The 23,811-nt window shown below is 39.2% G+C and overlaps 2 protein-coding genes across 6 annotated transcripts in view; both read right to left on the bottom strand.

Moving 5' to 3' along the window:
- Positions 1 to 1,502: 1,502 nt before the first annotated feature.
- LSMEM1 (leucine-rich single-pass membrane protein 1) lies at positions 1,503 to 10,389 on the bottom strand. 3 transcript variants are annotated; one of them, XM_014963465.1, is made up of 4 exons: positions 10,332 to 10,389; positions 7,363 to 7,494; positions 3,920 to 4,057; positions 1,503 to 2,168 (listed from the first exon to the last, which is right to left on the bottom strand). In XM_014963465.1, the coding sequence occupies exons 2-4, from the start codon at positions 7,487 to 7,489 to the stop codon at positions 1,966 to 1,968; spliced, it is 468 nt and encodes a 155-aa protein (XP_014818951.1). In that variant the 5' UTR covers positions 7,490 to 7,494; positions 10,332 to 10,389; the 3' UTR covers positions 1,503 to 1,965. The 3 variants fall into 3 exon arrangements, with proteins under 3 accessions (XP_014818951.1, XP_014818950.1, XP_014818953.1); XM_014963464.1 differs by lacking the exon at positions 10,332 to 10,389 and adding an exon at positions 10,004 to 10,274; XM_014963467.1 differs by lacking the exon at positions 10,332 to 10,389 and adding an exon at positions 9,326 to 9,534.
- Positions 10,390 to 12,231: 1,842 nt separating this feature from the next.
- The window catches only part of IFRD1 (interferon-related developmental regulator 1), a 12,169-nt gene continuing 589 nt past the window's right edge, over positions 12,232 to 23,811 (bottom strand). Inside the window, exons 1-12 of one of the 3 annotated variants that reach the window (XM_014963930.1) lie at positions 23,315 to 23,577; positions 22,079 to 22,183; positions 21,038 to 21,119; positions 20,471 to 20,595; positions 20,021 to 20,178; positions 18,629 to 18,679; positions 18,355 to 18,533; positions 18,141 to 18,249; positions 16,123 to 16,257; positions 14,851 to 14,979; positions 13,653 to 13,748; positions 12,232 to 12,905 (exon numbers count right to left, since the gene is read on the bottom strand). In XM_014963930.1, the coding sequence (XP_014819416.1) occupies positions 12,816 to 12,905; positions 13,653 to 13,748; positions 14,851 to 14,979; positions 16,123 to 16,257; positions 18,141 to 18,249; positions 18,355 to 18,533; positions 18,629 to 18,679; positions 20,021 to 20,178; positions 20,471 to 20,595; positions 21,038 to 21,119; positions 22,079 to 22,127 (1,203 nt within the window). In that variant the 5' untranslated portion in view covers positions 22,128 to 22,183; positions 23,315 to 23,577 and the 3' untranslated portion in view covers positions 12,232 to 12,815. Of the gene's footprint in view, positions 12,906 to 13,652; positions 13,749 to 14,850; positions 14,980 to 16,122; positions 16,258 to 18,140; positions 18,250 to 18,354; positions 18,534 to 18,628; positions 18,680 to 20,020; positions 20,179 to 20,470; positions 20,596 to 21,037; positions 21,120 to 22,078; positions 22,184 to 23,314; positions 23,578 to 23,811 lie in introns of those variants that run through there. The other 2 variants (XM_014963928.1, XM_014963929.1) reach the window with 2 other exon arrangements.

The following is a 23,811-nucleotide window of genomic DNA, read 5'->3' as shown; positions in this document are numbered from 1 at the left end:
CACAGATTTTTATTTACAGTCTCCTCAAGAAATATCTATTGATGACTGGTGTCAGTTTCTAGTAGACCTCAGACTCCTCTGATAGCTGCGGTTGCAACAAAGGATGTGACAAATCCACGTGTTTGAGATGCATAGTGCCAAATACTAGAGTTGTTTCTCCCTGGCTAACAGGTAGGGATGCGTGTCAGAGCGAGACAGGAGCTTGAAAGCACTTACAGTAGCTACAAGATGAGTGGGAGAGATGAGAACTTAATACTGTCATTAAAAAGCAGCTGACAGCTTGGAGAAGAACAGAGAAGCAACACTGCGAGTGTCATGTTTTTAGTCTTACAATACTTTTTCTTTCCTTGTTTAACAGCATTTACAGAAAGATATGTGGGATATTTTAGGGTTTCTTTCCTTACAACTTGCTCTACGCTCACTTTTATCATTCTCTGTTAGCTATATTAAAGTCATATTTGTAACAGCTACTTGTGATAACCAGAGGAGATAATTACAGCTGCAGCTGGGAATTAACAGCAGGAGTAATAAACTCTTAAGATCAAACCTCACAGTTTTCCTGTGAATGACTTGACAGTGATACATCAGGAAAAAAAATAATCAAGAAATAGAAAGAAGGTGATGCAAAACGTAGGTGTAAAGCAAAGCACTCCTAGTAGCAGGAATAGAACTGGTGGGCAAATCAAAGTAGAGTGATACCAAGAAAGATTCCTGGACCTCCTTCTTCCTTCTGTTGTAGACAATGAAGTAGGCATCACAGAAAGGGCTATCATTCATTCTGGAAAAGGAAACTGCAATGCAAGTTGTCAACTTTGGTGATTTTTTTTTTTTTTTACAATTGTCCAGAAGAGGTAAGAAAGCATTGGATGAGAAAGAGAACTCAAAATAAAAGAGAACATGTTGGACACATTCCATAGTGTCAGCTACCATTGCACTGTTGTGATGAGAGTAACCAATTTATTTATTGATAATAGAGGTGGCTTCTTACCGTGTGTACTAGTAGAAGGTTCTGAATACTAAAATTACAAAGCTACCCACCAGCCTCTCATGCGAGCACACTTTTGGGTGTTGGTCACCACAACTGTGTAAAGTCAGAGTTAAAAAGCATCAGCTCTTGCTTTCACCCTCTGAGGCACTGCTCCATTTTAAAAACATGGAAGTTCAGACCAGATTCCTCCTGGGCCTTCTCCAACAGTGGCCAGCAGCAACTATAGGGAAGAGTACAGGAATACGTAGTCTTTTCCCCACATCACTTTATAAAACACTTGGCCTCACCCACAAACTGCCAGGAAATACTGAGTACAGCGCACTGACATCGCTGTGAGACGGGTGTTACCAGACTCACTCCTCTAAACTCATTTCCTATGTAAGACAATATGACAACCACTTTCAGTCAATACCAATTTGGGCTGAATATGCCATGTTATGACAGAGTTTGTGTTTTTTGCAAAAGGAGTAGTAAGTCAATCTATTTAGATGCACGGAAAAAGAAACCACCGAACTTTGTGGCAGAACTGGATTTATTTATAAGTTACGGAATTGGAAGTTATCCTTAAATACAAGAAATACAGAAGCAAATACAAAACTTGTTCCAAAGAAGCAGGAGAATGACTAAGTGAACAAAGTCATGCTGGAATCATGTGATTACAAATCACTATTTTCTGTGATCGTTCACTTACATTTAAAGTAAAATGAAGCCCTTAGCCTTGCAATTTACAATGCACGGAGAATGTGGAACTCTTGCCCAAAATTGTTGACAATCCGTTGTTTATTGTCAATCATATGGGCTTAGTTTTCAAAATCTACATTCTCATAAAACAAGATAAAATATTATTTTTTAATATTTTTCATTCAGGTGGTTTTTCCAATGCTTCTGTGGCCATAGCAGAATGTTTAAGTAACCTGTGTGCCATATGTGAAAATATCTGGGTAAATTAATATGCTGAATTTCGTTCCAAAGAAGATCTATTCTCCAGGGACTTTCAGCTCAGCATGGGTAAAGAAGTAATCCTGAAGATCAGGAGACTGTGTGAAGAGGTCTCTCCTCTTAATTCCCGATTGATTTAGATGCTTTAATATCATATTGTTCATTTTCTTAAGCTCTTCTATATTCTTCTTTTCGGATATTAGTCTGCTTGTTAATTGGTCCATCTTATTTCTCGTTTGAACTTGAAAAGGAAAATGTACCGCATTAAATTGGCAACATTGAAGTCAAGAGCATCCCTACCCTCTCTTGCATTCCTGCTGGGAGTTGGTAGGGAATTATGATGAGTAAAAATATTAAACAGGAAAACAACTGCAGTGCCTAATGATAAGAAGTTACAGATCTGGTAGAGTTACCTACTCACAACACTGTTTAATTGCTTATTTTCTGTTTTATTCAGCTTAGTGCAGTGTAATAAAATCAAATATGGCTCAGAGAAATTTTGCAGCTTTCAGGAGTACATCCATTCCATTAGTGTCCACAGGAAAACTAGGGGCTTATTTAGGGGCTCCAAGATGCTATTTCTGGACAGTATGCACCTGTATTTTGCTAAAGTACAATTACTAAAACACAGCAGACTACAGACACAGCACTTGATTTCCTAAAGCATTTAAATTAAAGGAAAATTCTTGCAAATGTTGGCATTTAGAGGCCAGTTTCCTCTGGAATACCGGTAAGCAATATCCGTCATGCACACTTCTGGAGCTATTTTTATTTTGGCCTTCTGAACAAAATTTACCCATGGTATTTGAAGCTTAAGTCTAATAGTGCCAATGCTAAATGAATCTGTGTCTGTGGATTGTAAACATAATCTGAGATTGTGTTTGTCACATAATCTGAAACACTGCTGGAAATCAGTTTCAAAACCACAGACCCCACCAACCTGAGCCCACACAAACTCCTTTAATCCCTGTAAGTAATCTTTTCACTATTTTACCATTTTTCCACTAGAGGGGCACATTACTCATTTTTCTGTATCAGACCTCTAATTTTAGCCCCTCATTAGCTTCCAGAATAAATCTGGAATTCAGGTATGAGATAATTTAATTAAGGTTTTACAGTCATGCCACTTAAAATTTCCTTTATGCTCTTCTCTTGTCTGATACTCTGTCCTTTGAGTGCCTTGTAAGCAAATTCAGTCAAGGATTAGAATTTCTGGTTGATAAAGGTAAATGATGATTTTTGCAGTGCTCCAGCAACTCCCTTACTGTGGGATAAAACGAATCTTCGTATCACATGGTTTATAATTAATTCAAAATGGACTTGTAAGTTAAAATAATGGACCTCGTACTCTGTTCAATGCTGTTAGCCCAAGACAACAAGGGCTCCATAAACCAAGGTTACCTGTAGTCACGTGCTTAGCTAAGAAGAACAGTAATTATGTCTACAGACTCAACGCTACGTGCTGATTTTGATACATGTTATCTGATTTTTAGTTTCTCATGTTTGAGATTTTCTTAATTCCAAACCAATTTCCAGTCAATAGTTAGCAGGCAACCTTCTTCAGGTCTTTCTTCAGACAGCCTGACTTAAGTGTTAACCTGGATATAACTCCAGTTTCAGTGGAATGACACCAGTACTGAGTTTTATCTGGAAAGGAATGGAAGGCATATTGTCAAAGTATCTCACTGCCATACAGTCATCTTTAAAATTTAATTGAATTCCCAGTCAGCATTTTTAGCAACACAGTATAACCCTGCTGAGCTAAATTCTTGACAGCTGTTGAAGCTCACAAAACCTTTGCAGTAAGAACAAAATTGTGCGTTTTAGCTCAGGGAGTAGAGCTTTTACACCTATGACCAAGAGCCACTGCCCATAACCAGGCAAAGCCTTTGACCACACAGATACAGCAGTAGCACATTATGAACTAGCACAATGCATTTTCTTCTTCCAGTTGACCCTACGTTTTTAAGAACCACTGTTTGGTTTACTTACTTATTAAGAATATAACGAATGAAACAAGTGCCAAACTGACGATCAAAGTAAGAATGAAGGTGACGAAGAACAAACACTGGTTTCTTGTATTGCTCTCTGCCCTGTTGTCTCCAGTATCACTGGTGTTCTCTTCCTCATCTGTTAGGAGATGATAAATCATTTGGTGATAAAGTTTGTCAAGGCTGGTTAGGATAAGCATGACAAAATGCTTCTGGCTCCATGAAGTGATGCAGAAATACGTCATAATTTTGGCCAACAGATTTTATTTCCTGTGATATTGCATGCAAAGGGAAGAACCCAAATTTATGAGCTCAGCTTGAATTTAGAAATATAAAAACTAATTAATGTGTTGTAGCTGTTGGGACATAATCAACACAGATGTTTCTGTTGTTGAAATACACTGTTTTGTTGAAGTTGACCCATTTTACAGTTCAGAGTCTTATAGCTCAGTTTTACATGTACAAAGGTGGCAATGAAGTTTTCTTCAGGAGGCTTTCTAAGGGCCTGAATGGACTCAACCTTTTCAAAAGAGAAGAGAGAAAAACTCATATTGAAAACCCCAGATTCATCCTACACATTGATCCACTAGATTTGCATCTTTTTCTGTTTGATGATAGAAGTGTCCCGGGGGTGATTAAACTTCCAAATTAAGCATCTCAGTTAAGCTCCTGATGTTAGATAGGATGAATGTAGACCTTACTTTTTTATCTTAACACAAATGTTTTTAATATTCTTTTTCTTCTTTAGGTTTTGTTGGTTTCATTCCAACAAAAAAATGAGGTGCGTATATATATCCTCCCAAAATGTCAAAAATGGAATAGACTCTCACATGGACTACATATGTTGCCCTTCAAGCACATGAAGAATGAGGGGGGAAAAGGACAAGTAGTTGCTATGCTGCCCTCAGATCAGAGCAGTGAGCCCGTTTATTGCTTTTTAAAGACTGTGTTGCGTGGTAGTTTCTCTTATAAGAACAGTTGCGATCAAATGAGAGGTGGCAATAAGCCCCTAAAGCCAACAGGTAGAGTCCACTGAACACCATGAAGAAATTCATGTGAATATTAAAAAATATTGATACTTGATCTAGATTTGTTTAACCCCAAGTTTGCGTACTACTTTAATTACTTAGTAAGGTCTGAGTTTATTTTGTATTTTGGGGGGAGCAGGGAGCTAATGTCATTTCATTTTGGTGTCAGTCTCATACATCCTAAAATTACATGCAAATTACCATAATTTCTTCTCCTACAGTTGCTGTCTTGCCATTCTAAAAGGGAGAGTAGCGTGTGCATCTGTGAAAAATATATTTCTAGATCGTGTTCTTGTTTTAGCTGGTAGAAATCTCTGAGGTGTTTCCAACTGAGCCTGAAGTGATAAAGCTGAGGGAAGGCTGCATATACCATTACATCACTTTAATAATGAACCGACCTGGGGCTGAGCAATTCACTGAGCTGGTAGGAGATCTCAGGGAATATCTCTGCTTTTCTTTATTGCATTTAACGCACTCCTGCCTGTGGGTAAGCTGAAACCTTTTAATATTTACGGTTCAGAGAGTTTTATTTTTATTCCCTTAGCATTCGTAAGAAATGCATCACATACTAAGTGCCTGCACCAATATTGCTTTCTAATCAGAGTAATAAGGATGGGGAGGGCCTGCTACCGCTGTCTCTCAAGCATACTAAGCTATCAATAGAGGTCTCAAAAGTGGTCTGTGCTTGCTCTGCCTAATGAATGCGTCCTACTATTTCAGCTGGCTCAACGTGCCAGACTGCAGCCTTGTGAGGAATCAGCCAACACAGATTCTTGCCAAGCTGCAAACAATGGGACCATTTTGTCATCGAAACCATGAAGAAATTGCTGCAGGGCTGCTACCAAAGCATTCAAAAGGTATATACATTTTAAATAGCTTTTAACATGGTTGCTGTGTGTTTAATTATGCCGAGTCATATTAAGCTACTGAACAAGAGGATTGCTGTGTACTGCAGCACTCTTGAAACATCATTTTTTAAATCAAATTGGACATCTGCCATGCTATTAATAGATCACTCACAAGAGTTTAGTATTTATCAAAATTTGAGAAATACTCCACTAATTTTCTGGAAAGAGAACCAGAATGTTATGCTGATGGATGGGCAGCTAAGAACTGTGAAAAATTCATTTTATGTATTTAACTGATGGGATAAGACAGCTACAGAATCTCCAAGTTTTTTTAAAAAAATAACAAAATATGTATGTCAAAAGGAGACTAATCCTAGAAGGAGTCAAAGCACTTTACAAATTGATACATAAAATACATATTAGGATACCTTTATTTACTGCTGAAATGTAGGGAGGAACATGCATGTGATTATTCCACAAAACCCAATATGATCCCTAGGAACCCTGGATATTTACTTGGAAAGTAAACAATACTGTCCAATGAAAATTACAAAAGAGAGTAAGACAGCCACAATCCAGAGTTTCTTTGACATTAAACCAAATTTATCCCATAATGTCATTTTGTACTTGTAGAAGTGACATAATGTCTAACACCTTTGCGTTAAATCTAGAAACCAGCACCACTCTAGTTAGTTGCATATGGAAAAGTTGGAGGACTCAGAAACAGTAGTGGAAAGGCATGTTAAGTCTTATAACTAGAAGCACGATTAAGTTATGGCCATTTGAAACTCATTTAAACATAGCTGTTGTTCTATAGCTTTTCTTAGTCAAATCTGCCATTATCATAAGGGAAATAAAAGCAGATTCAAGTATTGTCATGTGGAATGCTGCTGAAGAACTCCAGCTGTTTTCAGGTCATGAAGAACTCAAGTTTATTGCGAAAACATTCTTGTTGCTATGAGCAAATCAAAGATAAGAGCCCTATAAAACCAATAGAAGTGTGAGAGCCCCTATCTGAAACTGTGAAAGAGTCTGCGAATTAAAATGCTTAAAAGTCTCATGGGATATTTCAGATAACTGGTTTGAGTCCCTAGGAGATGTGTCTTAAAAGAATGAAGAGAAACTCTCTGGTGTTTCTATTGCCACATGTGAATTTCAGTGCTTGTGAAGAGTTACCACGCTATTTATGTAGTAGGTGTATATTGAGCATTCCTAGAGAAATTATGCTCCAAGGATCACATTGGGATCACCTCACGGATCCCAGTGGAAATGGAAGATAATTTCAGGTTTGACAGTGAATCCCTAGCCAAATGCAGGGATTTCTAAGAGCCTAATACCTGAAATGCTCAGCAGGAGCAGCTAAACCATTAATCTGATCTGTCTAAATTATGCCATTTTCAATCTTTTTCTTATATTTTTCAGTTTGAAGCTCAACATACATATATTACCCTATTGGGCTGTTGACATCAGTGCAACAACATGTGGTCAGTCTTTTCAAATGCCATACATAACTCGTTTTTGATGGCCTATTGTATGTATAGAAAACCACAAAGCATCATCATACCTACCTAGTGCACGTTGGGATCCATCAGGACAAACATTTAGTTTGTTAAGGTTGTTTAAGGAATCAACTACATAAAGCTTTCCCTCTTCATGAGTATCGGGCAGGTTAATTTCCAAGGAAGGCCTCTCCATTGTATCTAAAAGCAATAATAATTAAAAAGGTAAATTAAAACATGGATATGCAAAATAACTGGTAGCAGTTGCTGTCATGATCTAAGGAGATGCTGAGCAGCCTTAATAGCCCTTAAAATCAAGGGATTTGAAGGCCTAGCACACTTACCAAGTCTTGAAGGCAAAGGTAATGCAGTATTCAGTGCTTATTTATTCTTGGAGATCTTTGATGAGTATAAAATTTCATTTCTACATTGTGTTTGTGCGTATGTGTATGTATACCTACGTAAGTGGGTGTATACTTATACATATGTATATGTATACATACGTATGTGGGGGAGGCAGGGAAAGAGAGAAGGAGTAAATCTATTTGACTGGCTCCAGCACTGATCTGAATGTTAGTAATTTAGTTGTATAACCCTTTTGCTTTGGTCAGAACTTGGTAAAATTGAGGTTGATATCCTGACCATGGTGAAAGCCAAACCTTCACTAACACCACCAGGAAGGATGTCATTCAGGTCCTCTGTTTTCAGCAGCAGGTAATTAATTCAGAAATAAGACACAAAAAGCAGGTACAGATGTAGGAGACAGGCAGCAAGAATATGGGTCTGCTTATGCACATTGGAGTATCACTGTGACATTTTTATTTGTGAAAATTTGAGCAAAAAAATAGTCTTCTAATGTGGTTCTGCTTCAGATAGATGCTAGGTTTGGACAAATTAAAGCCTGATGGCAAAGCTTTTTCTTCTGATTAGAACACCTTACCTTAAAACCAGCACTGGGTGGGGCCAGCTTCTCTGCAGGGTCTGGGTGCATGAATCACTGAATGATTGTTTATACAAATACAGTTATGAAGGAAAATCATATATAGAAAAGAAGTAATACCTAAACAGGCTGCTCTATGAATTGCACATTCTTTTTTAACAGTCTTTTTGCTTTCTTTATGCTACCCTGATTCCAAAAATATCTTCTAGAAACAAACTGCAGTTCTAGCCATAAGGAGATGCAGATGATCTAATTAGGCACCTTAGACTACCCTGGTTACTGCAAACTCCCTCTGTAATTATTGAAGAAAAAGATGTACCTTCAGGTAATAGTCCCCTTACTCTAAGATAGGCCTTTTTGACCTTACAGTTGCAGCCTAAAGGTGCCTTTCCCTTGCTAGTGAATGGAAGGGGGGAGCTCACAGAGATTAGTTTAGACTTGGAGTTGAATACATCTTACCCATTTAGTATTTTATCAAAGCTCTCAGGTTCAATTTTACCTGCCAGACATAACTCAGCTCTTCATGGGGGGTAAATCTCCTGTTGCTGGAGAATTTCAGCATCTACAGATGATTTCTGAATCCCAGGTGGGTAGAATTGCCCTCTTACCATGTCTGTCCCTCACTCCTCTCAACACACTAGAGAACGCAGCGTGACCGGATTCCTAACCCAGCGCTTAAATTACAAACCTGAAGTTTGAGGAATACAGGGCTGGGCGTTTACAGAAAAGACCCATTCTTTCCCTCATCAAACCAAATGCAGAAGATTGTCATAGTTCACCTAAATCCGAGCACACAGCCAAGCAATCATTCGCTGAGCCTTAGTGAGTCTGAAGACTAAATGCTTCAATCACTCCTGACAACGGGTCTCATTCTCCTGATAGTGGGGACTGACTGCCAGCAGGTCTGCTTTTATATTTCTATTTAATAGACTGTAAGGAAATATTGCAGCTTGTTTCTTCTCTCTTCGGAACTGTAGCTACAAAATACAAAGACGAGGTAGAAAAGCAGGCACAGTAGTGGTTACCCTTACCTAGTGTACGATTGTTCGGGGTGTGGCAGTGATTTCGGGACAGAGGGCTGCCTCCACTTACCTTCCCCTGCCTGGTGCCTGGTGCCTGGTCTGTGAGCCACGTCCCCACTGGCGCTGGCTCTGCCATCACTACGGACCCCCACGTTTCAACAGCGGCGTGCTAAAAGCTCCCACCTCGTGCACAGAGGCTTTTGTCCGAGTTTTAGCTTACAGTTGTTTCTCTTGGGTATTTGGGTTAGTATCTCCCTGCAACTTCAGGGAAGGCTCTTCTTAACTTGAGCTGTAATAGATGTGAGTACCTTTGATTCACTAATATTATTAATTATATGCTTCTGCATTCATTATTAATTATTTAAAACTGATTTCCTCACTGTGCATGTAACCTCAGCGAAGATAACCATTATTAATTCAACAAAGCCTATATTACATTTGTTTGATTCCATTGACGTGCCAAACAAAGGAGACGGGATACAGACACCAGTGTCACTGACCAAAAGCATTGATTATTTTCCCAACAAACTAATCTAAACATTGGGGGTTTTGGAGTCACTCTATCTTGTACTTTAACCTTGTTTAAAGACTTTTTCTCCCTATGCTACTTTTAAATTTCTCCCCAAGCTGTCGAGGTAAAATTAGAACTTGGTGTGAGAACACACTGAAAATTCTCCACTGAAAAAAAAAAAGGACACCAATCAAGTCTGAAAGGAAATAAAAACCAGGCGAATGAAACGTTACTTACAACATAACCGTGCTCAGGTGGTGTGCCAATATGGAAGAAACCAGCCAGCGAAAATCACCCAAAGAAAACTCCTCTCTCTCCTTTTAGACCCATAGGAACCTGTCAACTCCTGCGGGCCCCGTGAAGGCAGCCATGAAACAGGCTGTCCCTCAGTCTATATTTAGAGCTCATCTTGGCTGAATATACTGACTTCACCATATTGATCTGTTTAAAAGGAAATCAGCGCGTACACAGCTCTTTTGGGGGATTCCAAATATATTGGAACCGTGATGATAATATCCTGCCACGGAGAGCGAGGTTTGTTACTGATTATCAATATTTCACTAACCTTTTGCCTTATGATGCCTTATTACAACTCACTGGCTACGCAGGAGAGTCATATCTACAACGCTGTAGCTGTGAGTAACCAGTTTGCTATGCAGAAGAGTCCTATCTACAGTACTGCAGCCATGAGGGCTTTAAAGGCATAGACTAGAAAAAACCAACAGTCTATTTTTCTCCTCGCACACACCTTACAAATTCAAGTGGGATAGTATTATGGGATGGACTAATTTGTCCAGCATCTGTAGTTGTTTGAAAAACAAGTTCTGATAAACTTTGTGAGTCCTGGTAGTTGCTGCTTCACAGACAGCTCTTTTGATCATTAGTATTTTCTTGCCGACGTTGCAAAACCTGTTACAGCCCACTGTAAGGACAGGCAGCTGAGGCTTTCACAAAGGGACCGTGGCTCAAAACCACAAACCCTTTCCAAAGCCATTCCATATCTCTCAAATTTTGAACCCCTTTAAACTGACAAAAAATATATTTTTCCTTCAGGAAACAACAGAGAGGATACACCTTCTGACTCGTAGTTTCCCACCCCAAGCTGACAAGCTCTGCTGCTGCTCAGTCTGGGCAGTAACGGAGACATAACAAGCTTGCTCCCTTTCTGCAGGGGTCTCCTACAAGTCCTCCCTCCAAACAAGGATGTGAAAGCCAGAAAAAAAAAAAAATTCACCTCCATCCCTAAAAGGTTCCTGACACCATCCTAATTAGAAGACAAGGACTCAGGCATCTCCAATTCTAAGCTTGAGAAGGTCTGCAAACCCCTCACATCTGTGTAGGGAGCAAAACAGCCCATCTCCCCTCCAACAGCCTTGGAAGTTGCCCTGGTCCCCATGGTCAGCAGCGCAATGGGGGAAAGGACAACCACATGCTTGGCCACCCACCAGGAGCTGCTGTAGAAAGCAATTTTGCAAAATGCTGGCAGGACAGGAAGCTACCAAAAGTGCTACTTGGCACTAGCAGAAGTGGCAAATGTGACCACCCAGAAGCCACAGGAAAGACCTGCTGGCTTGTGGGAACAGTTCAGCTCAACAGGGGCATAGGTCCTGGGCTGGGCAAACACAAGCAGCCACCTTCTTCTAGGTCAAGGATCAGTGGTTTCTTCTCCACTTGCGTGACAAACATTGACCACATATGTCAGTAAGAGCACAAGCCTTGTTACAGGCTAAGTAAACAGCTTCATGAGCCAAACAAGTTCTTACATAACGCATTGAGAAAAAAAAAGTAAATTAAAAGATACAACTAATTAGCATGTATGGATTTTCTGGAGTAGGTTCTGCTGTAATCTGAAACTGTAAAAGAAACCACAAACACCGCCCCCCACCCCCCCTAAACTTTCTCTTATCAGAGCCAGCAGTGTTTTTCAGGGGGTAGGGTGGGGTGTTTTTAGGTGTCAAGTTTGTTTCCTCTACTTTAGGAGTGTTTATTTTAACAAGCACAATATTTTTTAGTTCTGGTTCAGAAGCTCCAGCTCTCGGGGTTTTAGTGTCTTTATTACATAAAACCCCCCATCATCCCCAAGAGACAATTCTTAGTTATTGGCACATTTCAGTGCTCTAGAACCAGAAATGGAGGGCTTGAGAGTAGTTCCAATGTGATAAAAGCTGGGCAGCTGGAATGGCTCCCATAAGATAAGGTGTTTTGCAGGACCAGAACTAGGAAACATCTGACCATTACATAAAACTGAGGAGAACTCAACAGTAGGCTGTTGTGTGGACTGTGGTGTAGGACAAACCTACCAACCCCACCAAGGTAGAGCTTCACAGAGCATCTACTAAAGCGCTGAGACTAGCCCAACCGCGTGTGTCTGAAGGAGCAAAAACCCAAACCTTTAGCTTTTCAACCTTGAGGTTTTGCTGATGTTCCAGCCCTTGATGCACAGAGTGATCACTTTTACCACAGAAAGCAAGCAGTGAGAAACATCTTTATTCCAAAAATTACACATCCAATTTCAGAACATGAGTCTTGGTTTTTATTTTACATTGAGGCAATTATTTGTCATTCACTACTCCAATATAAGTGAAGGTAATTGAACTTCATAGTCCCCTCCAGGGTAAGTCATATTATGTAAAAATTTCTTTGTCCACCTGCCACTGAAGAGTTTAAAAAGTTACTAAAATAACTTCAGACAACAAAATTCCTCTTTTTCCTATTAGCACATTCTTACCAAAACACTTGGTGAATTTTTAATTTACCTCATCTGACACAGGGCATTTGACTACAGTTATTCAGGTCAGTTACAATATAATCAACCCTTGGAGAAGCTGCAGCTGAAGCAAGCGGTACGTGTAACCCCACACCCACCCTCACAGCCATCTATATACACTGTATTTGCAACTACGCAACAACATGCATTTTATTTACAGACTTTATACAACATTCCTCTGCACAAGTGCAAACTGACTACACAAGTTAGAAAATTTATCTAAAGGTTACAAATCATTATAATTACAAAATACTTAAAATTGAACCCCATGGAAAAGGAGATTTAGAAAAATTCCCCCACGTCTGCTCTTTTATCACGACATTTACTTCTAGCCTTTGTCCGAGCCTTGAACGCTGCAGAGTTGTACAAGTGCTACAAAATAAAAAGAAAAAAATCAATCACAGATGTTCAAAATGCTTATTTCCTTTGAGATCTTTTTTAGGTTAAGAAACAGCTGAAAATATCTTTTTATTAATCTTTGACATAAAATGAATCAGCCTTTGGTGCAAATATACTATAGTATACATTTCAATTTAATATACCTATATATGTATATATACACATGTAAAGGAAACTTGGACTGTGTAAGACAGGCTGAGTTAGGCTCAGTCAGTCACTACTGAGCATCATAGAGTGTACAGAAAATTTGCCCCCTCCCCGGATTAAACTTGGTAGCACCCATCCCACAAGATGGTTCATGCACAGGATGAGTACATTCACAACCAACAGACCAAAGTCATCCTCCTCGTGTCCATTTCACACTGAAGATTGTTATACTGTCTGTAATAAACTCAGTTTCTCTGCTTTCCTCTATGTCCCTACCCAAAAAGCCTAGGGCTCCTGTAAGAGCCCCAGTTTTGCAGATATGGAGCTTGGATCTGGCACCAATCAGCAACCCAGTCTGGAGGTTGACTTGGGGGAAAAGCAGTAGCAGATACATGCCCAGATGCACAAGAGCAAGGTTTGCCTCCACTCAGGACAATATGGGGCACTATTAGAACTAAAGAGACAAGCTTAAAGATGACATCTTTTAAAGTGCATGCTTGGAATGCCATTTAATTCAGGAGAAATACAACAGCGTATGAAGTAAAGAAAATATGTTAAGGTGCAATAACCTACCCTTTCAAAACGGGATATCTTCATTGTTTTAAGAGTTGCAGCATCTAGCATTACTGGTGGACCAAGCTCAAACACATTCCGAAGAAAGTCATTTGACTAAACAAGAAACACATCAAATGATCAGTTTCTCCTCCGATTATCAAATCTCCAAAGATGACTGCTTTTAAATATCTACTACTCCAGTAAGAAAGAGAGGGAATTTGACATAAACCTGGGAATCTTTTGCAACTAAGCTAGGAAACACTTCTTTCTTTTAGCAGAATAAGCCTAAGAACTAAAACTGCCCTCTTTAGGAGACAGACTGAGCTACCCCCTGCATTGATTTTATTTTTTTAATTTTTCCCAGCAAATTAGACACTGTTCTGTTACTTCCTCTACACAAGATCAGCCAGCTGGACACAGACCCGTATGGTTTCAAAACACATTAATTTTTAAAATATCCAACTGCAAAAGTAGTATTTGAAAAAGCTGCTACATGCCTGGGCTCCCTTGGTCACAGAAATGCAGTTGACCCTGGGACTAAAGACTTTAACCCCACGATTTTAGCAATTTGGGGGTGTATACTCCTAAGAGTAGAGTTCCTGCTTCTGCTACGTATCTGAACAGATGACTAGTGAACAAGCAGTTCCTAGAACAGAGATAAGGACTTGTCCCTTCCCTTCTGGAACACTTTCATCATGGGGCTGCAAGTTATGGTCATTATTTTTCACTAAAACTTTGCATTCTTTCTTACAGGCTTGAAGAGGGAGGGTGGAGGCATCCAGCAGTGGCCAGATGACTACACTACTGAAAGAGAATATAAGGATTCAGGAAAACCCTGAAGCTAAGAAGATGCTCAGCTTGAATCTCTTCTTGGAGAAGTCTTCTAATTGCTAACCCAGCACACCCAGGCTATGACTCAGAGGCAGTTCAAGCTCACTGTAGTTCCTTCTCTTTATTTTTCCCTCAGGGTATTTACAGCACATTTTCTATCAAGCAGGCACACTGCCAAATTCAGGTAAGCTTCAAAGTGTTTTAAAACAAACTTGTATTCATTTTAGAAGCGCTGTCTTTCACCATGTCTAACCTCATCTTTTCATCAAGTTCTACTCATGATTTTGCAATTCATGAAGTGAATTGCTACCAAGGAGCCCGACATAGAAGAAGCAGTCTCTAGTTAACCACAGTCTGAGCACACACATATCAAGCAGCAGCTCACCTGCAAGTGATATTGCATCCCTGACCCCAGAATCTCCTTGAAGGTATCGTAAGTTTGCTTTTTAACCCAGCAGTCAATATACATGCGCTCAGGTCCAAACTTAACCATCTCTGTAGGAAAGTCACGCTCCTGCTCAAAATTAGAGGAAACATTTATAACTTTAATTTAAACAGTCTTCTGCATTAGGAATTTTATATACCTTATGGATTTTACTTTCATTCATTTGGCACACAAAAACATTCGAAATAACATAATATGCACATATTAAATATTATTAAAGTTGGTATTAAAGTCAGTAAGTATTTAAAAAAAGAAGACAGCTTTCATCTGAGAACTGGTTTTTCTGGAGATAAGTCAGGTCAGAGTGCAGGAATCACCCTTTAGTCAGTCTTTAAGCCTCATTTAGTCCCCACCTTTGAAATGCAGCAAACTACACTTGTGACAATGGAATGTAACCACTGCTAATAAGTGACTCTTTACAGTCAGAAACTCAAAGGTGAGTTTGACCCACTTCAAGGCCTTCTCCTTAGCTTCTGAGATGTTTAACTTTTGTGGATGTCAGTTCATATTTACATGGTCTTATCCATACAAAGTAACAAGTAATTATCTGACAAATCAAAAATCCAATTCATGAGGTGCCAGATAAAGAATAATCCATAGAAGTGACAGAAGTTTGACTTTTGTCTCATAGTGACTTTACCAAACAGAAGCTACATCGCTAATCAACTTTTTGTATTGTTTTATTAACCTGGATATGAAAACCCAGAAAATTACAACACAAGAATTAAGACAAACTGCCCCTCCTCACACACACACTTTTTTGGCCCTTACACATTTGGAAATGTATCTTACTACGAAGTTGCTTTTTGTTTATTATGCCTGGCATAGTAAGAAACTTTACAATAAACCTTTTCACAAAATTCAGGATATTTGGATTAATTCAGGACATCGATTTTTTCATATGAAAAAAATCTGCTCATGGTATATAAAAAAAGAATAATTTAGTATTTAGAGTGTAATGTTTAGCCTTATTTGAAGAAAAATAAATGCTTTTCAATATGGAAGTCAGATTTGGAGTTTTACTTCCTTTGCTCTACACTCCTAAAAGAGCAGTTGAATTTCAAGACTTTGAAATCTCATTTCTTTAAAGTATTTTTTCCTGTTGCTTTCAATGAAACAGTAAGTCTACTTAATAATAAAAGTTTGTTTTTTTTTTAAATGGAACACTACATGGTTACAATCCAGCCATTCAAAGTAAGACAAAAGAGTCACCTCAACAGCTCTTAGAACATCTCTGAAGACAGATCGCTGTTTTCTTTTATCTACTTTGGCTCGGTGCTTGTTTCCATCAGTAGCCAGAGCTCTTAGTTTCTCTGTTAGAAGTTCCATATCTTCGTAAAAGAAATCCTAGTTAAAAAAAAAAAGTTTTTTCTTCTTTGGTGTGGTGGTTTTGGAGTGGTGTGGTTTTTTTTTTGTTTGCTTTGTTTGTTTTCTCCCTCCCCCCCAACTTCTGGCCTTAACATCTTTCCCTGCAAAGAGGGAAATGCACATCTCCAGATTCTGGGCACACAGACCTCTACAACCTCTTACTTTTGTTGTTTAGACAGATGGCACTAACATCCCATAGTTTCATTTGCAGCATTTAAGTCACTAAGAATAAAGTCACAGCATCCAGTTTACCAAGCAGGACACTATCAAACTATGTGGCCAGAGCCACATGAAACAGTCCAGCTCCTTCAGAGTGTGTATGTATCTGTCAGTCTGTTCTGCTACATTAATTCCAACTCAGACCGCCTGACCGATCAGTCCCTCCTGTTGACAAGCTGAGGGCACTTCCAGGTTATTAGCCCAGAATTCATGCTGCTGGAGATGGATCCTGAGACACCATTAGACTGACAGTACAGAATATTTAGTCACAAGTCTTGCATGGGGTGGAAAACGATAAAGCAGTTCAAAAAAAAAAATGACTGAAGCAAATTTTAATGCATAGTTGTTTAGCAGGAATATTTTCTCCCTTCCATTTACTAATTCAGCAGTAGATTAAGAGGACTAGTAAAAATGTATGTAAATTTATGCAATAACAAGTTTTTGTCTTTTTTTAGATCTGGATGTTTTGTCACATCAACTGACTAGGCTGAGTTTACTGCATGCTTTTTGAAGGAAACTGGTCAAAGGCAAAACACAGTAAGCATTTTTAATCTGTGCTGATTGTTAGGGATCCAAAGAGAATCATTGGGAATGATTAAAGATGTGTTTCCTCAATAGAATGGAACAAGTTTTTAGTTAATAGTCTCGTTCATTAATGCATCTTAAGATGTTAGTTACTTGCAGTCGGTTTGACCAAATAAAGCATTAAGTTCCAGTCTCACTTCTCTATTTTTCTTTCCAAGTTGGCTTCCACGGCCAAGAAACTCAAATCCTTACTGTCTGCAATTATACAGAAGTCTCAGCATATTATTTCAGACTATGCAGCATTTGTGTTGTGTATCCCAACTTGGTTGGGGTTATCCTTTCACTTTGGACAGTGTTCTGGCAAAGCACAGCAGCCTTGATGGAGCTAGGAGCCACCCAGGCAGCTCTCCCAAACTGTGCCATGGGCAAGTGGAGACTCTTTCCTTCAAGAAAAAAAGTTCAGACTAAGGCATATTGATGAATGTAAAGGCAAGTTTAGCTGTCTATGAGGTAATACCAAGAAGCTTGCACCTCATCCAATGCAAAAGCAAAAAAAAAAAAAAATAGTCACAAATGCTGTGAAATCATCATGCAATAGGAGTTATTCTTCTCACGGTACCTACATAAGGATACTGAAAAAGCAATAATAAAAGTCAACATGGTTTCTACTGAAGGATAGCTTTTTAGCTGTGAGAGTGGAATTCTGCAAGTTGGGAACCACTGGAACTTGTCTGGAGAAAACAAAGTATCTAATGAGTGTTCCCACCACAGTAAACAATACGGTTTTATCCTGGAATCACTCTAGGAACTTAGGGACTTTTTTTTTAAGCTGGTGTTGGACTTACATTTTGAAGCTTGCACACTACATTTCTAGTTACAAAGTGCTGTTTGATGTGGTTTGTTGTAGTGGACCTTTTCTGCAATATCAAAATTAGTGTAAAAGTGATAGCTAAATTGCTGTGAATCATTGCTATACCCATTTAGGCTCACTACGAAGGGCAAAACCCAGTGAATTATCTTCCACTTGTTGAAATCCAGGGTGCTACGCAACACAGGTTAAATAATTTGTCTTGTCATTGTGCCAGCGCAAGAAAATATAGCTGATGACATCTACTCACAGCATCTGTTTCACGTGCCAGTTCAAACAGAAGGGCAAGTGTTTCTCCAGCAGCTATTCTCATGTTAAGATCATCACAAGACAGCAGACCTGGAAGTTTATGCAAGTGCCTAAGGAGGAAATCATATTTCATTAGGATGTAAATTTTGTTGCTACAGCTTTACTGCATATAAAAGCAGTTGTTACAAATTGTGTTTTTCACAAAAAATACTCACGTTTCAATTTTTTTCTTCACTTCATTCATTGGACAAATGGTCAACAAGAGCGTCCATGCTAAGAGAGCACTGATGTGAAGGACAGTGTTATGGGTACTCGATACACCATTAGTGTCTCTGTCTCGCTGATAGGCCTTTGTGAAAATGTTTTCCAGGCATTCCATAGTAGAATACAGCTCCTGAACGGGGGGGGGAAAAAGGTCATAGAAGTGGCTTAAAATTCACACATTTTCATATTGACAATTTATTTTTTAAAAAAAAAATTTATTCTCACCGTAATGTCATCAGTGACAATGAAACAGCAAATCCCTAAGCAGGTTGCACACTAGACACAAAAGAAAGAAGTGTCAGTATTTGACATTAAAGTTACTGTTCACAAAACCCTCAAACTTTGACCTTTGAAATTTAACATCTGGGGTAATGGAAACTTCAGATTAAGACCTTAGCAGAGTAGAAGTCTATAGTAGAGTAGAAGTTTAATTCCACTACTTTCTAATAATTAGCTCTCGCTTACCTTCTACTCTTAGAATGATTTTACAATGTATGCAGGTCTCAAGCATTCACTTTTTATGCTGTAATATTTAATATAACTTACAAAGCCCTTCCAAACACTACATGCATGTGGCACTCCTTTCACTCTAATTTAAATTCCACTAGGATTCACTAGCAGAAATTATGCTGATAAACAGTAATGGATATATGTCATTTGTTCACAGCTGTGGGGAATATTTTCCACTCTGCCCACTATTAAAATTAAATGGGATGAAAACACTGGACTTAACCTTTCTTGGAACTTTCTAACTTCTACTGTGAGACCCTACGCATCTCTCCCCTACTCCTCATATCCTATTCATCTCCTCTTATGTAGAATAAGAAAAAAAATGTTTGAAAGTGTTTTTTGCACATGAGACTTAAAACGACACTTAAGCAAGACAAGCTTTAAAAGCTTTTGTTTGTAGAAACAACTGTTGTTGAACTAATACAACCTGCTCTTCCAGCTGACCATATGTATTGTAACACAGCTTGAGTATAACAGAAGTAGACAGCTATGCAGTGATAAAGGCAAATTAGACAATATGTATTAAAACTCTAAAGTTTAAAACAACAAAAAAAATCTCAGCAAGAGCTTTAGACTGTTTTCAGTCAATATTTCAAGTATGCCACCAATGTATAGATGAGATAACTGGGTGAAAAACATTAAATACTTTTGGTAGTACAAATGTATCAAGTATGTAGCTCTAGATCTGCTATATGTAATTTTATCATGTGTAAATACATTTGCATTAATAACATTCCTCTGCTGTTAAAGAAATTAACATTAATACTGGAAGGATACATCAGTCAGTGGGAAAACTTTTATTTCTTTCTGTAAAGGCTTCAATATCAGCCCTCAGAACTGCTGCACAGCGAGTACAGCCGTATAGGGAGTTAAGACACTTGACAGATGTAACAGCTCTTTAAGGAAGTTCCTAGGTAGAAGAGGATGACGTTCAGCCTCTGGGTGGAACTTTTTAAACCAGTGAAAACTGCTATGCATCATTCAGCGCATACGTCAACATGATGCGTTTACAGTGCTGTAGTAACCTTTAGTTCTGGGTTACACAATAGTGAACTGGGGAAAAAATGCCCTCTGTCCCTGCCTGGCAAATAAACATTTTCTACTTACAGCCTGTCTGGCTTGGATACTGGCTGTTCCATCACAGACAATCTTCTTCAGAAGTGGACCAAGGGTCTTAAAAATCTCTTCACTTTCAATTCCTGACCCCATCTGCACACACAGAAGACAGGCCAGTCCGGCAGCTGCACACTGTTCGTCACTCTTACCTAGAGATTAACATACTGTGATGAGTAATCGCCTTGTGCATTGCTTCCTTCTTTTAAAGATAATAGTCTGAAAACTTGCAAGTGGAAATTCAGAAACCAACAGACATAAGTTAAATTGATTTTCTAGGTCAGGTAAAATATGACATCTAAATTCAAAAAAAGACATTGTTGACATAGCTAAATTATTAAGCACTCTATAAAGTACTAGAGAAGTCTCACAGTCTTAATTCCTTTTAAACAGTGAGCTATTTCATCAGGATTATTGCTTCCTAATAGGAAGCATGTTAATTACCTTTTTTTATGCAGCGTTCAATGCTATCAGTTAGTGTCATTCTCCTTTCCATGATAAATTCATATAGTATTTTAGAAGAAAAAGCACTTTTCAGACTTTCAAGAGCTGCTTGTCTTGTCTTTGCACTGTTAGAAGAGAGAAAGAAGACCTCCTGAAATCAGCACACACCAGTTATAGCTGTGTGTTTTAAGTTTGTACTTGTCTGCATCCTATAGAAGAATAATCCACAGAACTACCATGAAGCACAACATGCTAGGAATTTTCCCTCCTTCCCCAAGGACAGAGAAACTTAAGTTGGAGATAGAGTTCACAATAGTACCCCAGGCTGGCAATAAAGTCACTCTACTTCAAGCTATTAGCAAAGGAAAGCCTGACTCTCTCATTAAAAAGCTTGGTGGAGGGAGAAAGAAAGGTCTTTCCAGATGCAGAGGAAAAGCAAGTCCCCCCCAGCATGAAATAACTACAATTTCAGTAAGCATATACAAATGTTTGCCGAGTATTTCCCTTATTATGTCATAGGAAGCCAGAAAACACAGTATAAATGCGTTTCTTCAAAGCACACTATACCTCTTGTCCAATGTAAGGTCAATAAATCCCTTCAATTTGTATTCTAAGTCTTCTTGAGTGGCTTCTTCATCAACTTCAGGCCCTAATCCAGAGGAAATAATTTAGTCCTACTGATACACATTTTATTATCAGGCACAATAGTATCTAACACTTCATGTTTTTAATACTAACAAGAACACAGTTTAAAATAGACAATATTTTAAGCTACAGAATTGTTCTGTATTACAGCAACAGAATGGTGTTCAGCCTACTACAGCAAACTACCCCTTAAAATACTTTTCTAAAAATATAGAAACAGCACAGGTGTATCAATAGATATATCAGCTTTTTACACGTGCCGAGAATGAGTGAGGGAGTTAATCAGGTCTTATATAAATTTGCTACAATTCACACCCATCAGCCAATCCTGTCAGCAATGCATTTTCATCCAGTCCACCCCATCTATCCCTGGAGTACAGAGGGGTGTTCTCTGCTGATGCAGTGAACCATCTAAGCAGCCTGTCCTATCTGGCAGCACTTCAGAAGCCTCTGCAGCAGCTCAGTTAAGAGTAGCAAGTATTCACAGGGAAGGATCACTGCCCTTATCCCCCTACAGCAGGCTTTCAGGTTCCCTCCTCCCAACAACATGACATGAGAGCAACCCAGGCTGCAGAGATGGTAGCGGAGACAAAGCACTAATCTAGTTCAGAACAGGCAAATGTGACCCTTTCCACACCAAACTCTTCTGCAGTTCTTACAACCTCAACTACGTGTTATGAAAACCAATGTCTTATAATGCATCTCAAAATTCTTGTTGTTTCCAAAAGTCAGGAGTGTATGATTCTAATAGAAAGAAGTCTCATAGTTTGATAAGAGGGTCATGAAACCTGGAGTATATTCTTACCAAACAAAATGACAACCACTAGATTAACAATCATTAATCAAGTCATCATTATTTTGCTGCTGCTATTTACAGTCTAGTACATAAAGTCCTAAGTCAAGTCAGGTTTTCTGCTTTTAAGAAAATGAGTGAAAGTGAAGAAGATAAGTGAAAGAACATACCATCCTCGGTGAAGCTAGCAGGATCACTGAAGCCACTGCAGTGGCTCATAGTTTCAATTGAAGCATCTTCATCACTAAAAGGCTGCACGTTTCTGGGCTGACCACCTTAAGGAAAGATGAATACAACAGTTTGGTCATTTTTTGTATAGAAAATGAAGATTTGAACACCAAAAGTACAATTTAAGCTTCCCAACAGATTCACTCTCCCTGACCCTGCCACAGAAAGCACATTTCCTTCTTCTGCTAGGTCCCTTACTCCCACCTCTTCCAAAGACTTAGTTGGCTCTAAGTTCACTGTTTGTGAACAATGGGGAAGAGGTCATGCAGTTTTCAAAGTATTGGTAGAATTCCTAACGCTAGATTTAGTATCTTTCTACAATCACCTTCAAGTTGATGCAATTTCCTGTGACTATGCTTTAAAAGTAGCTCTATATTATTTTAACTGTTACGATAAGTTACCTAAAAAGATTGCCATACAATCTTTATTTTTCAGTTTTGAGGGACTTCAAGCCAGGGTAAGTTATACATTTAGGCAAACATACAGCAACCAGTACAATGCAGGATTTAGGGGATTAAGTGCAGTATGTGCAGTATCAGCAGTGTCCAACCCTATTTTAATACTGAATTACAAACACAAGCCAGAACATCAAATGCTTCAACAGGGGGGAAAAAAGTTTTCCCTCTCAGGATCAAGGAGGCCTCAGTTCAGTAACTTCAGTCTTTGAGGAAAGCAGTATTATTTCACAAGTGCTCATCTCTACAGCTTTTCATACCTATATCTTATTGTTACGGTATTAAGGGCTGGAGGAGTTTGACCTGATGATACTGTAATTGCTATCTCTGTCCCATCCTAGTTCTGAATTTGCACTTACTAAACTTGATTAGCAAAAGAATAGTTTCACTGTTATTTCTCCAACAGCTCCCAAGTGTCATTTACAGAACTCAAGAATTCTGCTCTTCCACCTATTTTCTTGTTCTAATCTTCTACAGAACTCAAGAATTCTGCTCTTCCACCTATTTTCTTGTGATACAATTGATTCTAATCATTTAAGCTCATGCACTGTGCTTGCCAGCCTTGGGCAGGCTTCCTGACTACCAAGACCCCTAAATGCCATTTTTATCTAGGCACAAGCAACTTTGGGTTAATCACTGTCCAAGTGCTTTCCAGTAAAGCTAAACTGACTCTTCAGAGGCTTTGCAGCTCTTCGCTGTAAGCCATCTACTTGTATCACTGACCATAACTTTTGATGTCTCCTGTAGTCACAAAGGACAAAGATTAGCCAATGCACAGGCCAAGAAACTTGGACTCTCAGGGCTCTGGCACCTCCTTGCTTCTAGTGACGTCAGGCAGAGAAGTTCAGTGGCAGAAGTGGGAAGAACGACTGCCAGCCCTTCACGAGCTAAAACAAAAGCAGCTGCAAGAAGACCCGGCGAATCGCTCACTTCCTGAGCGTCTGGCACTGGAGACAAGCGCTGCCGGCAGCTATGGTGGCCCCAAGCGGAATTTCTCACCGCCCCGCAAAGCCTCCCTTCTGCCCGGGCACCAGCACCTCCGGAGGGATCTCTACGAAGATCGTTTATTCCATAATACCCTCCCTTAGGCTCAGAAGTTGAACATTTTTAAAAGGTGCTGCAGCCTTTCGGAGCCCAAGGCGCGGCCGTACAGCCACACCAGCCGCACCGGAGTGACAGCAGCAGCCGTGTCCCCTCCCCGCCCCGCCCGGGCCCGCGCA

This window comes from Calidris pugnax, unplaced genomic scaffold (assembly GCF_001431845.1).
Source record: "Calidris pugnax isolate Ruff unplaced genomic scaffold, ASM143184v1 scaffold44, whole genome shotgun sequence".
NCBI lineage: Eukaryota > Metazoa > Chordata > Aves > Charadriiformes > Scolopacidae > Calidris > Calidris pugnax.
The sequence above is the reverse complement of the archived record's forward strand: the minus strand, read 5'-3'. Positions and strand labels throughout refer to the sequence as shown.

Coding starts and splice junctions, on each gene's coding strand:
- LSMEM1 (XM_014963465.1), bottom strand. CDS start 7,489: ATGGAGAGGCCTTCCTTGGAAATTAACCTGCCCGATACTCATGAAGAG. Junction 4,058..7,362: donor TGGATCCCAACGTGCACTAG/GTAGGTATGATG, acceptor ATCTCCTAACAG/ATGAGGAAGAGAACACCAGT. Junction 2,169..3,919: donor ATTCGTTATATTCTTAATAA/GTAAGTAAACCA, acceptor TTCCTTTTCAAG/TTCAAACGAGAAATAAGATG.